This window comes from Gymnoscopelus braueri (assembly GCF_963280865.1).
Source record: "Gymnoscopelus braueri genome assembly, chromosome: 13".
Lineage (NCBI taxonomy): Eukaryota > Metazoa > Chordata > Actinopteri > Myctophiformes > Myctophidae > Gymnoscopelus > Gymnoscopelus braueri.
Window position 1 is genome coordinate 8,001,597 of NC_137615.1, and position 12,843 is coordinate 8,014,439.

General features: G+C 41.8%; 1 protein-coding gene across 1 annotated transcript; it reads left to right on the forward strand.

Annotated features, from left to right (window-relative positions):
- Positions 1-2,798: 2,798 nt before the first annotated feature.
- LOC308099377 (C-C chemokine receptor type 8-like) lies at positions 2,799-3,719 on the forward strand (the record flags this gene model as incomplete). The annotated part of the gene is made up of 1 exon (XM_080448120.1): positions 2,799-3,719. The coding sequence occupies one exon, from the start codon at positions 2,799-2,801 to the stop codon at positions 3,717-3,719; it is 921 nt and encodes a 306-aa protein (XP_080304246.1).
- Between the last annotated feature and the right edge of the window lie 9,124 nt (positions 3,720-12,843).

Genomic DNA, 12,843 nt, shown 5'->3' on the forward strand with positions numbered 1-12,843 from the left:
AGGTCCGCTATTATTTCATAAAGTCCACATTTATTTACAAAGAAAACCTTTTGTCACACATATTACATTAATACCTCTGCGCATATTTATTTATTTTTGTATTGTTTCATGTGCGCTTTTTTGAAGGGGTGTCTGCAGGGTCGGGGTCTGTAAAATCTCGGAAATAATCGGGTTTCGGAACAAATTTCACCAGTCCAATTAGGGTCCGGGTCCCGTAAAAAAAAAAGAAGGTCGGAACGGGTCGGAATCGGACGAAACTGTCACAGGTCCACTCGGGTTTGGTTTTGTTATTGGATTTTCTTTTCGGAACGGTTCGGAATTGGATCACATATCACATTTCCATTTCGGTTCGGGACCGTTTTTTTTTGGGACCCGTGAAGAGCTCTAGAACAGTGTTCCACGCTGGATCCCAGTGTCCACCATAGCTCTGCACATTTATCACTGTCCACCACGGCCACCATCAATTTCAAAATAGTCTAACTTCCCCTAATAAAATGAGAAGTAATTCAGTTCTTTTGCTTAGTGTTTTCACTTTGGTTATTCTTGGCACTTGGATGGTCGTACAGTTGAACTGGTTATATGATATAGAAGATCTGTTTGTTTTGGCCAGGTATCTTGACTCAGCTCATTCAGTGATGGACGTCACCACAAGCTACATTATGAACACTCTCAGGTGAGACTCCTTTTCTCCACAATTGTTTTACATAACGTCACTGTCAGGTGGAAACCTTGTCTTCATCTTCATATTTAAACTTTTTCTCATAAATTACTGCCCTATTTTTGAGTGTTTTGCAAGGTCAAATTAGCCGCTTTCACGTGCTGTGTGGTCGTAGATCTGCTATTCTTGCTATTTTTGAAAATGTTTGAAAGTGAGTGTGAAAGTGGTTAAGTGTGTCTGTGAACCAGTGAAGGCAAAAAACAGGCACATTCACTTCCATGTTAATGGATTTGGAAAAATAGCCTTTTCTCTGCTTTCTGTTGCATCTTGGCGAAAACAACCTAAATTCAACAATAACTATGGAATGGAAGATCGCGATGGCTCGTTCCCCCCCCCCCCCCCTCACCGATTCAACGAGACTCGGATACGTCTTTTAAAGCGAGTGGCAGTGGCTTCCCAAGTGAAAAAATAATATACTAAATATATTTTTCAGAAGTATATTTAATATACTCATTTGTACTTTTTATAAATTACATTTAAATTGTGTTATTTTGGAAAGACTTAAGTTGTACTTAGTATACTAAAGGTTGCACTAAAGATATGCTAAAACATATCTTTAATATACTTGTATGTACTCCCCCCCCCCACAAAAATACAATTGAATTACAAATGTACTTATCTGAAGTACACTTTTACTGATGTCATTAAAGTATACTATCATTACATTTATAGTGCATTACAAATACATATCAAGTACTAAATAAATATATATAGAGTATATAGCAATTATGCTTAAAATGTACGATCAATGTATTACAAATAAACTTGGAGTATAAAATAAATGAATGTGAAGTAAACTTTTAATAGTTTCAAGTATACAATCAAGGGAATAATAAAGTATTTAAACTACAACCCAAATTTGCTAAAATACACTTTCAATGTAATAATGTATTTAAACTACAACTCAATGTAACTAAATATACACAGTTAGTTAATTTAGAATATACTATTATTACATTGAAAGTATCTTTAAAGCATAATTGCTATATACTCTATATTTATTTATTTGGTACTTGATATGTATTGTTAATACACTATAAATTTAATGATAGTATATTTTAATGACATCAGCAAAACTGTACTTCAGATACTGTAAGTATATTTGTAATTAAATTGTATATTTTTGGGGGGGGGAGTATATATAAGTATATTAAAGATATGGTTTAGCATATCTTTAGTGCAACTTTTAGTACACTAAGTACAACTTAAGTTTTTCAAAATAACACAATTTAAATTTGATTTATAAAAAGTACAAATGAGTATATCAAAATAAACCTACACGTATGGAAGAGCAATGTAATGTGAAGGCTTGAGGTCTACTGTAGTTGCCTGTAGGAGCCAATTAATAAACAGCTAACGAGCTAATTAGTAAACAATGTTTTATTTCTGGCAGTCAAAGAGTAAAAGCACAATGACACTTTGCTAGGGGTTTCAGTTGTGTAGTTGCCTTGCCATGATGTAACTCATTGACTTACATCACACAGTGATATAACTCTCAAAATCAGTATATTGTATAACATCACAAAACCCAGTATACGGCCAATTACACCATAGCAAGGTAACTACACAGCCGAAACCTCTACCAAAGTGTCATAGAGCTTTTAAGCACATCGATATGTCTATAATGAACAGGACTTGTTATTATAAAACTATGACAGTGATATGAATGATCATTATGGGCTACAATATGATTATGTATAATTCATGGGGTACAGAAGAAAGTAATGGAAGAGAAAATATGCAGAATTTTACGCCGCTCTTCATATTTTTGGTTGTTGTTTTTCTTTCATAAACAGATCTACAGTATTATACTGAAGTCTTTCATCATTACAATGCACCTTATACATCTCTTAATTTATTATTTCTCAGCTCACCAGCTACCAGTGAATCCATTACTGACCCTGATGACTACAACGATGACTACAACTACACTGAACCCGAAGATGGATACGGGTTTTGTGAATACCTACACCATGGGTCCTACTTTCTCCCATGGCTCTATTCTCTCTTCTTCATTGTGGGTTTTCTAGGGAATGTGCTTGTCCTCTGGGTCATCATCTTTGGGGCGCGGCTCCGTAACATGAGCGATGTGTGCCTCCTCAACATGGCCTTTGCTGACCTTCTCCTAGTATGCTCCCTTCCCTTCCTAGCCCACCAAGAATGGGACCAGTGGCTGTTTGGGGATGCTATGTGCAAGATGGTCCTCGGTATTTACCACATTGGCTTATACTGTGGGATCTTTTTCATCAGCCTGATGAGCATTGACCGATACCTGGCTATAGTGCACGCAGTTTCTGCCTTGAAAATACGAAAACGCTCCTCTGGAATAATTGCAGCTGCTGTTACATGGGTTGCTGGATTTCTCGCCTCTTTTCCAGATCTAAGTTTTCTTCAGGTACAGGAAGCCCCAGGGTCAAGTAATAACACAACTCTCTTCTGTGCTCCCTTATACACTGGAAATGGGATCACAACATACAGGCACCTCTGGAGTATCTTCAGCCTTTTCAAAATGAACATAATTGGCTTACTGATTCCAATGACCATCATGGTTTTCTGCTACACCCAGATCATTCGGAAACTCAAGAAACAGTCAAGAAACATTCGATTGGTTCTTGTAGCTTTGGCTGTGTTTTTCTGCTGCTGGATGCCCTATAATGTTGCTTCATTCTTCAAAGCGTTGGAGTTACTTCAAGTCTATACAGAATGTGACAGCAGCAAGGCAATCACATTGGCTTTAGAAGTCACCCAGGCCATTGCTTACTCTCACAGCTGTGTCAACCCCATCCTGTATGTTTTTGTAGGAGAGAAGTTCAGGAGGAACCTCCTGAGGTTGATGACCAGGGCTCCATGTAGGGTGTGTCAGGTTATGAAGGCCCTCATCCCTCCAGACAGAGTCACAGGTAGACTGTATGATGGCTGTCAGACAGTTGCTTCAGACAGATTCACAGGGTCTACTTATAATCAAACTACCAGTGTGGATGAAAGGTCCACTGCTGTATGAAGTCCCAGTGTAAGGGTTGCATTGTGTAGTCGTCAGTGGTGGACAGTAACGGAGTAAATGTACTTGAGTACTGTACTTAAGTAAAGATTCTGAGGATCTGTACTTCACTATTTGATTTTTTTGATACTTATTACTCTTACGTGAGTATTTCCAAGACAAATATTTTACTTTTACTCACGTACATTTCTAGGAAGCTCCACATCCACACCAATGATTCGCCATGCAACTCCTTGCAACATGCAACTACTTGCAACTACTTGCAACCATTATCCCCAATGGCAGTTGCAAGGAGTTGCATTGGTGCGGTTGACCTTAAAACGGTTTGTTGCAAGGAGTTGCGACTAGTTGCATTGGTACGGTTTGGCCTTTAGGTTGGCTGTTTTTTTCTTCTTCCCTAAAACACAATTGGCCACACGTCTGCTCTCACGCTAGCCGTGTTTCTGGCTTCCCCCTCCGCTCGCCTCTTTGTTACATATTGTATGGGTGTATAGGAGTAAAATGATTTAGTTCTGGTTCCTCAGTAATTTGTTTTTATAGGTGTTTCTGCTAGCTTTGCATAACGTAGTGGTTCTATAAGCGGTGGTTTCAGAGAGTTACAGTACTTCTCTTGAGTTACAAGGTCCTATAAATCTATTGTGAAAACATTACAGCAATTAATTGAAATAAAAATTAAGAAATGTACTTTTACTTTTACTTGTACTTTAAGTATTTATCAAAGCATGTACTTTTGTACTCTTACTTGAGTAACATTTTGACTGAGCTATACTTTTACTTGTAGTGGAGTAAATTTGACCAGGAGTATCTGTACTCTTACTCAAGTACGGGGGTCGAGTACTTCGTCCACCTCTATAGTCGTAGTTTTAATGTTGGTGTGTGTATCCCCTACAATGTTTACATGTACTTTTCTATGTCCACATGCATTGTTTATAATTAAATATGTTTAACTGCCTCTCATTGTGCATAGATTTCTTGTTTTAAGACACATCTGTGGAGCATGCTGCATGCATGCATTGCCTGATGTTGCCAAAACATTTACTGTACTGTACGAGCTAGTACTGTAGCATCCGTTTTTTTCAAATACATTCAGTTGTTCTATTTGTATAAAATGAACAGAAAAACATTGCAATTATTAATTAGTAGACAACAAAAATGTCATGATCAAGACAGCCCCTGGTATTTCCCTTCCGAAATTGTTGCACGTTAAAAATAAACATTAACTCGTATAGTGTCAATCACGTTTACACATCGACGCCACAACTTTTGACCGTCATTCAAGGGAGAAAATGAGAGAGACAGAGTGACAATGCTGTCAGGTCATGAAGGAGCTGAAGACAGAGGTGTTTAACATACTTATAATGCATTATCATTTGTTTATGACACTATAATCAAGGAATCATAAATACTCTATTTACTGATTAGTCAGCCACAGCACAACTTACCTTGTTCAGCAATGCTCAGTAAAGCCACCTCACACAATTAAAATAAAACATTAAATGTATAGAAATGGTTCCATCCTTAACATAACACATCACACTTGTAACAGGCATGCTGTATAACGTTATATCAATTATTAAAGGTTTAATCAAAGTATTTTCTAAATGAGTACTAAAAAAAAGTAGCCTACTTTTTCCACCACTGTATGTTATACTGCCATGGTTGTTGGACAGCAAAACTAAACACAAAACAAAACTAAACATTGGACTGGCAGGACAAGTTCGGACAAAAACACTGTAAAGGCTTTGGGCAGGGCAGGACAAAAAGCTAAACACAGAATTAAAGGAATTAGCTGGACAGAGGGACACAAAACTAACTGATTGGGAGACACACAGACAAACATGCAGTTAAACACACAGTCAGACATGCTGTCAGACAGATAGACAGACTGACAAAAAGGAAGACAAACCGAGGAACTGACAAGTGACCTGACAGATTGGTAGACAGGCAGACAAACAAGTCATTTGACATAAAGACAAGTAGGTAGACAAGTCAGACAGAAGACTAGACGACCGGGGAGTAGACTGACAAATGAAAAGACTGGCAGACAAACTAGCAGACACACAAACAGGCAGACAAACAATTTGGCAGGACAGGGTACCTAGGTGGGCTAGCAGACGGGGCAAAGTGAGAGCTAGCAACCTTAGTAACAGGGGGACTGACAAACGGAGGAAGAGTGGTGCTAGATACCTGGGAAACTGTAGGGCTAAAGACAGGGCTATGAATAGGGATACAAACTGGGCTAGCACGGGGGCTACGAACAGATTGTGGATCAGGGAAAGGAACCGACCTCTCAAGTGCAACCGGTGGCAGTTCTGAATGTTCAGGAGGGGTGTCCACAAAGACAGCAGACAAGGGCTCTGGCAGGTTTTCAGCTGATGAGGGTGCAGGTAGCAGCAGCTCTGTTGCGCTGGACGGCAGCGGCGGCGGGGCAGCGGCGGCGGGGCCTCTGCGGCGCTGAGCTGCAGCAGCAGGGCCTCTGCGGCACTGAGCTGCGGCGGCGGGGCCTCTGCGGCACTGAACTGCGGCGGCGGGGCCTCTGCGGCACTGAGCTGCGGCGGCGGGGCCTCTGCGGCACTGAACTGCGGCGGCGGGGCCTCTGCGGCACTGAGCTGCGGCGGCGGGGCCTCTGCGGCGCTGAGCTGCGGCGGCGGGGCCTCTGCGGCACTGAACTGCGGCGGCGGGGCCTCTGCGGCACTGAGCTGCGGCGGCGGGGCCTCTGCGGCACTGAACTGCGGCGGCGGGGCCTCTGCGGCACTGAACTGCGGCGGCGGGGCCTCTGCGGCACTGAGCTGCGGCGGCGGGGCCTCTGCGGCACTGAGCTGCGGCGGCGGGGCCTCTGCGGCGCTGAGCTGTAGCGTCTCGGTGTCGCTGAGCTGCGGCGTCTCGCTGTTGCCGGGCTGCGGCAGCGTTTCGTCGTCGCTGGGCTGCGGTAGCGTCTCGACGTGGCTGGGCTGCGGCAGCGTCTCGGCGGCAGCGTCTCGGCGTCGCTGGGCTGCGGCAGCGTCTTGGCGTCGCTGGGCTGTGGCAGTGTCTCGGCGTCGCTGGGCTGTGGCAGTGTCTCGGCGTCGCTGGGCTGCCAGTTACACTGGCCTGTAGTAGTTACACTGAACGATAGCAGAGAGGGGGCGTCTCCCTGCATGAATCCAAGTTGCAGCAACCAATCGGTGGCAAACAACCAATGATGACGCGTTCAAGACCCTTTTTTAGCAAACCCACCCCCTTTTTTCCACAGACAGAGCATTCCTTACCAAACCCCGCCCCTTTTTCACCGACGCCCCGCCTCTCTTTAAATAGCTTCAGAGGTTAACTCCCCCTTTTGGCCAGATGGCTGATATCTGTGTATCAGGACGGCAGCGTTTCGCTTTCGCCGTCCAAAAATGTACGTTCTTAAAGCCATAACCCTGAAAACTAAGTTAGGACCTATATGATCGCATACATTATGTAAAAAGTTTTTTTTTTTCATACTGTAAGTAGTGAATGAACTCGGTCATGTTCAAAGTGTCTGCACATACATATTACATGTATGTGGAAGTTGGGGCTTGCATATCGTTGCTGTCAGGCAGAAACCTTGTATCTCCATATTTCAACATTGTATGTTTTTCCGTTAATTAATGTCCTACTTCGTCATACATCAGTTTCACACAAAAGTAGCCAAAATAGCCAATCTACAAGCTCACAACGCATCACGTTGAGACACATTGTCTGTATTTTAGCTGTTTTTGAACATTTTGTAAAGTGAAAGTGGAAGTGGTTAAGTCTGTCTGTGCGGGTTTCATAAATATTAAACCAATGAAAAGAGCTTCCTTGTGATAGAATAATTACATCCATTGGATCCATTGGAACGGAGGTTCTTTTTTTCCATTTACTGAAAAGTTTATATTTTTTTTAAATACAAGGTTTCCACCCGACAGACGTACACCGCTAGGCTAGTTGTGTACGTCCTCAGCTCTGAGTTTTATCAGTAGTTTGGTGTTAGACCAGGGGTGATGATGGAGAGGGCCACTATATTTCCACTCTCACTCCAGAGGGCCACATTGCATACCATACAGAAACCTCTTATCTCTGTATTGTAACTTTTTGTGTAATTAATGCCCTACTTCGTCATTCTATGTCACACAAAAGTAGCAAAAACAGACGATCTACAAGCCAAAAACACGTCACAGTGCGATGCGTTGAGCTTGTAGATCTGCTATTTTTGAATTGGAATCCGGAATTATCTTTTGCTGTTTTTGAATTGGAATCCTGAAAAGTAAATTTTTTATTTGATTTCAGATGCATTTAGTTATACTTACGTTAACTTTATGAACTTAAATACAAATACGTTGTACATAAAAAAGGCAAAAAAAATATATATACTAGTCATTAAGCTATTAATATAGACTGAAGTAATTAAAGTGGGTCATGTTTGCATGCTTGGAATTGTAACAGCTGAAATCAATAATATATCAGTATTCCGATATGATATGGGGGGGGGGGGGGGGGGCGCATGTGCCCCCCGGGCCGCCAGTTGCCCATGTATGTGTTAGACTAAACTGCTTATAAAACCCAGACGTACAGATGATCTGCAGCAACCGGCTGAGCTGTATGTGAGCCCTGTATGTTTATGTACATCGTGGGTAGTCTGGCGTCAATCTTTTTTATGCTGGGTTATCTCTACACTAAGCTGCAAAAATAAATTCCTTGTATGATCCTTCTACTACTAGGCAATAAGGTTTTCTCGAGTTCTTTTCGCTCAGAACTGATGCAATGGCCAAACAATTCTGCTTATTCTGACAGAAAACTCCACGTATGCAGCTATTCAGGCGACTAATTGCTTGTCTTGATGTCATCATGCAGGCAAATATTTTTGAGTTCCACAGTACAAACCTGGATTCACACCGTGCAGCAAAACTGGTGAAGCAGAACCTACACAGTAAAATCCAGAATGTTCCTGTAGCTCTTCAGATTGTACACATGGGTGGTTATGGGTCCTTTTGGTTACATCTGTGCTCTCTCAGAGTTAAATTAACACTGAGGTTTACTGTTTACACACCTGGACTAAATGCTATTCTGGACTGTTCATACTGTAGCATTACAAAAGTATCTATTTGGACAGGGATTTGCTCATATTTTTCATTCACCACTCTTATTATAAATAAATAAAGCCTTTCTGGGTTTTTTTCAGTTTCAGCTGCAGATTTTCATCTTTTCATACATGAGCAGTTTTAAAGACATACAGTTCTCAGTCTACTGTGCATACCATAGTCTTGAAACCTGTCAAACGTATTCATAAAATATTAGTTTTCCTCAAGAATTGTCACAATTAGTCTAGCTGGGACAGGCCTAAAATGATCAGAGGCCCCTTGAGTCCATTGAAACATAGTAGGTGATTGCGGCAGGAATTTGCTCATGGGTCGGGGTGAAAAACTGGGCAGGACTTACATCACCAAATAGCACTGTAATAAATGAATTCCCCCCTCCTAAACTTATCCTGTCTGAAAACTCGGGATAAAGACGAAATGAGATACCTCCAACAGTTTGTTTAGATTGTGGGTGTTTCACTTGTCCATCCCGCCCACTGCATCGAGTGCTCTACAAACCATCTTCACAGAGTTTTTCAAAGGGTTGTAGTTCTGATTTGAGACGGGCTTGGAAAGCAGATGAAAGCATCGACATTGATGTCTTAGTTGTTACACGAAAAGAGGCATTCCAATTGATTTCCAAATGAAATTAAAGGTCTAATGATCCTAATGGTGAAGAGGGCTAAGAACTTCATAGTGTAGAAGTTTATCAAAGTGGTTTTCAGTTCATCAGGTTGTAATGCGACTAATACTGTGTATATCCATAACAGTGATTCATGAGAAAATACGGACTGCAATATAGTAAACACCAGTAGGATGTGAATATCAAGTGAGTGATGACTGGAGAGTTCAAATGCCATTAACCACATGAAGTGGTGTGTGAAGAAATAAACAGTGTCCTTAACAAGGACGTTGGGGAATAAAGAGAGAGCGTGTTTTAGAAACCACAACGAGTCAGGCAGCCAGCAGGCAACAATGGTCTGAGGACAGTAATGTCACACAGTGGGCGGCCCTCATACAGCAACACTCTCTTAAATTAAGTCAACTCCAGATGCACCAAACCATCTCCAAATCTGCTCTTACCCACATGTGCTGAATGATGAATAACACTTGATCATGAATTGGAGGTGCTGTGACGTTTGTTTGTTATTAGCATAGGTAACAGCCCCTAAACACTGCATAAGGGTGCAGTCACACCAAACTTTAATTCTACCTATGCAGGCGGATTCTGCCAATGCGTTTCAATGGGAACGGAGCGTTTTTTTTGGGGCGGAAATCCGCGAATGGCAACAAACCGGTCCATTCCCATTGAAAAGCATTGGCAGAATCCGCCCTCATAGGCAGAATTTAAGTTTGGTGTGACCGGACCCTAAGGGCAGCTTTTTGCTGCAAAAGCAGAAATGGAGAGATCATGACCCCCCCCCCCAAAAAAGGCTGTAAGTAGAAGAACGTCAGCACTTGAAGTGGTCCTATAGCACATTGTTTGTCTTTTATGTTGTTGGGGGAAAAAATTGCCCAGGCTCATTTCGGGTTAGGATTTACTTTGTTGGCCAACTGGCAGCTTGCACCAGATATTTGGCACTGGTGGGTTCAGTGGTTTGTGAGATTAGCTGTGGACAGACAGAGCAAAGGCCTTTCTAGACGTCTTGGCCCCAAGTAGTCACATTTAAAAAAAAGAAAGAAAGAAAGAAGCCTCCCAAAAAACTACTACAGAATGCTTTGGAAAATTGTAGTTATTTAAAATATATAGTGACTGGTAGTCACTGAGACAAACATGCAATAACACCGGACCGGTCCTCCATGGAACTCTCATGAGCAAAGTGTTTAACTAATATCGTAGTACCGGTAAGTTTTCAAATAAAAGCAATTAATGTAGTTATTATACGATACTGAGGTACCGTAGGCTTAGTGCAATACTCGCTACAAAGCATTCAATACATGTCAGATGGAGTTATTAGCCATGCTTTATGAGTAATATTATCAGAATGAAACAGTGCAACCCACAACGTTTGAACCTATCAACTGTTGCAGGCTTGTTTGTTTGAGAGAGGTGAGAATAAATCCTGACACTTAATTGTGTTTTATGATAGAATGTTTTTAACCAACTTTCATGATTTATGTGGGTTATTTCCTTCAACGAATGGAGTTCATTGAGCCTATGTTATGCATGATATCCCATTATATGGTGTCATGTCACAAGGATGCGTAACATATTTTCTGAAGACTTTAATGCACATTGTGAAGAGGACCATCTTAGCGGCTGGAAGGATGTACAGAGGCAGAAAGGCTGAAACACTCAATCCTGGTGGTGTGTAACTTCTCACCCTCTGCTCTCTGATGAAATGGCAGCTGGCTTTTTATACCCAGCTGAGGCTAATCAGTCTGGACTATACCATTACTGCACCATTCACAGGGGTGTTCTAAGACATTATAAATATCTAACTAAACATAAATACATATACATAAATACACAAATAAATACATAAATCTAAACATTTTGATTGGTAGAGGCATTTTGGGGTAAAAGTGGGGTACTAGGCCATTTTACATAATTCAAGGGTGCTGAATCTGAAAAACATGGAGCAAAATGTTTAGTTTTTAACCTTCTAATTTGCATGACAAAACGGCTGCACTATTTATTCAATAACTCTTTAACAAAGCAAGCACAACTGACACATACAGTGTATATATCTATGTACTGAGGGGCAGACAATGTGTGTAAGGTATTTTTAATGTAATTAGTGGTACATGTAAGCTTACTCCTAAATATGCAAATTAGAGGCCACCATTACAGAAAAAGGTTTAGTACTCAAACGGGTCCATAGAAATCCCCATTATTTTATTTTATTTTCTACTTATCTGTATTTTTGGCATCCTTAGGACATCTAAAATACAGATATAGATGATCCCATGTAATAATCCTGGGAAAAGTATACATTTGGTCCCTGATGACCAAAAATATGTTTTGGTAAATGGAGTGACATTCCATAAATAGACTATCATGGGGATTTCTGCCTTGTATAACTCACCGCCAGAATGAGTTAAAGCCACAGAACTGGTACTGACACCTGGGTCTGGCGCTCTTGAACACGGGGATATGAAAACCAAGACGGTGAGTGGTTCCTGGGCCGGGCTATAAGAGGAAGTCCCCTAAAAATATGACGCTACATGGACTTAAATGGGTATTTTACCTTAAAACACTTCTGGGGTAATTTTCAGGTTTACTCTCAATTGAGCACCTAGAGCCCAACCGATACCTCGTTGAGGCCGATGTATCCCCCGATGCCAACATCGGACATCAGTCATTATTTCCCCCCAGGGCTGGACTGGGACATAAATTTGGCCCTGACATTGAATGAATCTGAGCCTTCTGAAATGCCTTGAGCAGGCGGCGTATGTAGTTCTTTGGTGGAGGTACGCAGGGGCGGACTGGCCATTTGGCATACCGGGCGGGTGGGCCGCTGGGCCAGTGGGCCACTGCGCAACCAAAAAAATATATATATATTTATATATATATATATATATATATATATATATTTTTTGCTCCCGTTTTAGGATTATTACGGTCATTTCTGGGTTGCGATGCCCAATCATTAGTTACTGTAATGTTTGGGCTGGGATGCTTTTCAGTAACAGTGGTGGTATTAAGGACATGCTTTTGTATGTGCCTCGACGGAGTGGGGCGGTAAAGTATCTGCTATCTGCGCGCCGGTTGTGGTGGGCCGGTCTGGACCAAAATGCCAGGGCTGAATTTTGGTCCCAGTCCGGCCCTGGAGGTACGTTTGGTGCTGCCCTCTGATGATGTTCCTTTACCTGGGCCACAAAGATTGTAACCCTTGAAGCGAGACGGGCACGTTGTCTTCCTCTTGTTTAGGTCTGACTGACTTACTACACTTCTACGGGTGGAGGACATCTTGCTACTCCATACAGTAGGCCACAGGTCCGGCTAGAAATATGGTGTCCGATCAGGACGTAACCAGAGATGTTTACCCATGATCTGGAATTGGCTTCAGTGGAGACTATTGCAATCTCATCAAGTCTAATTCCAGTGTAATTCCAAGAACAGG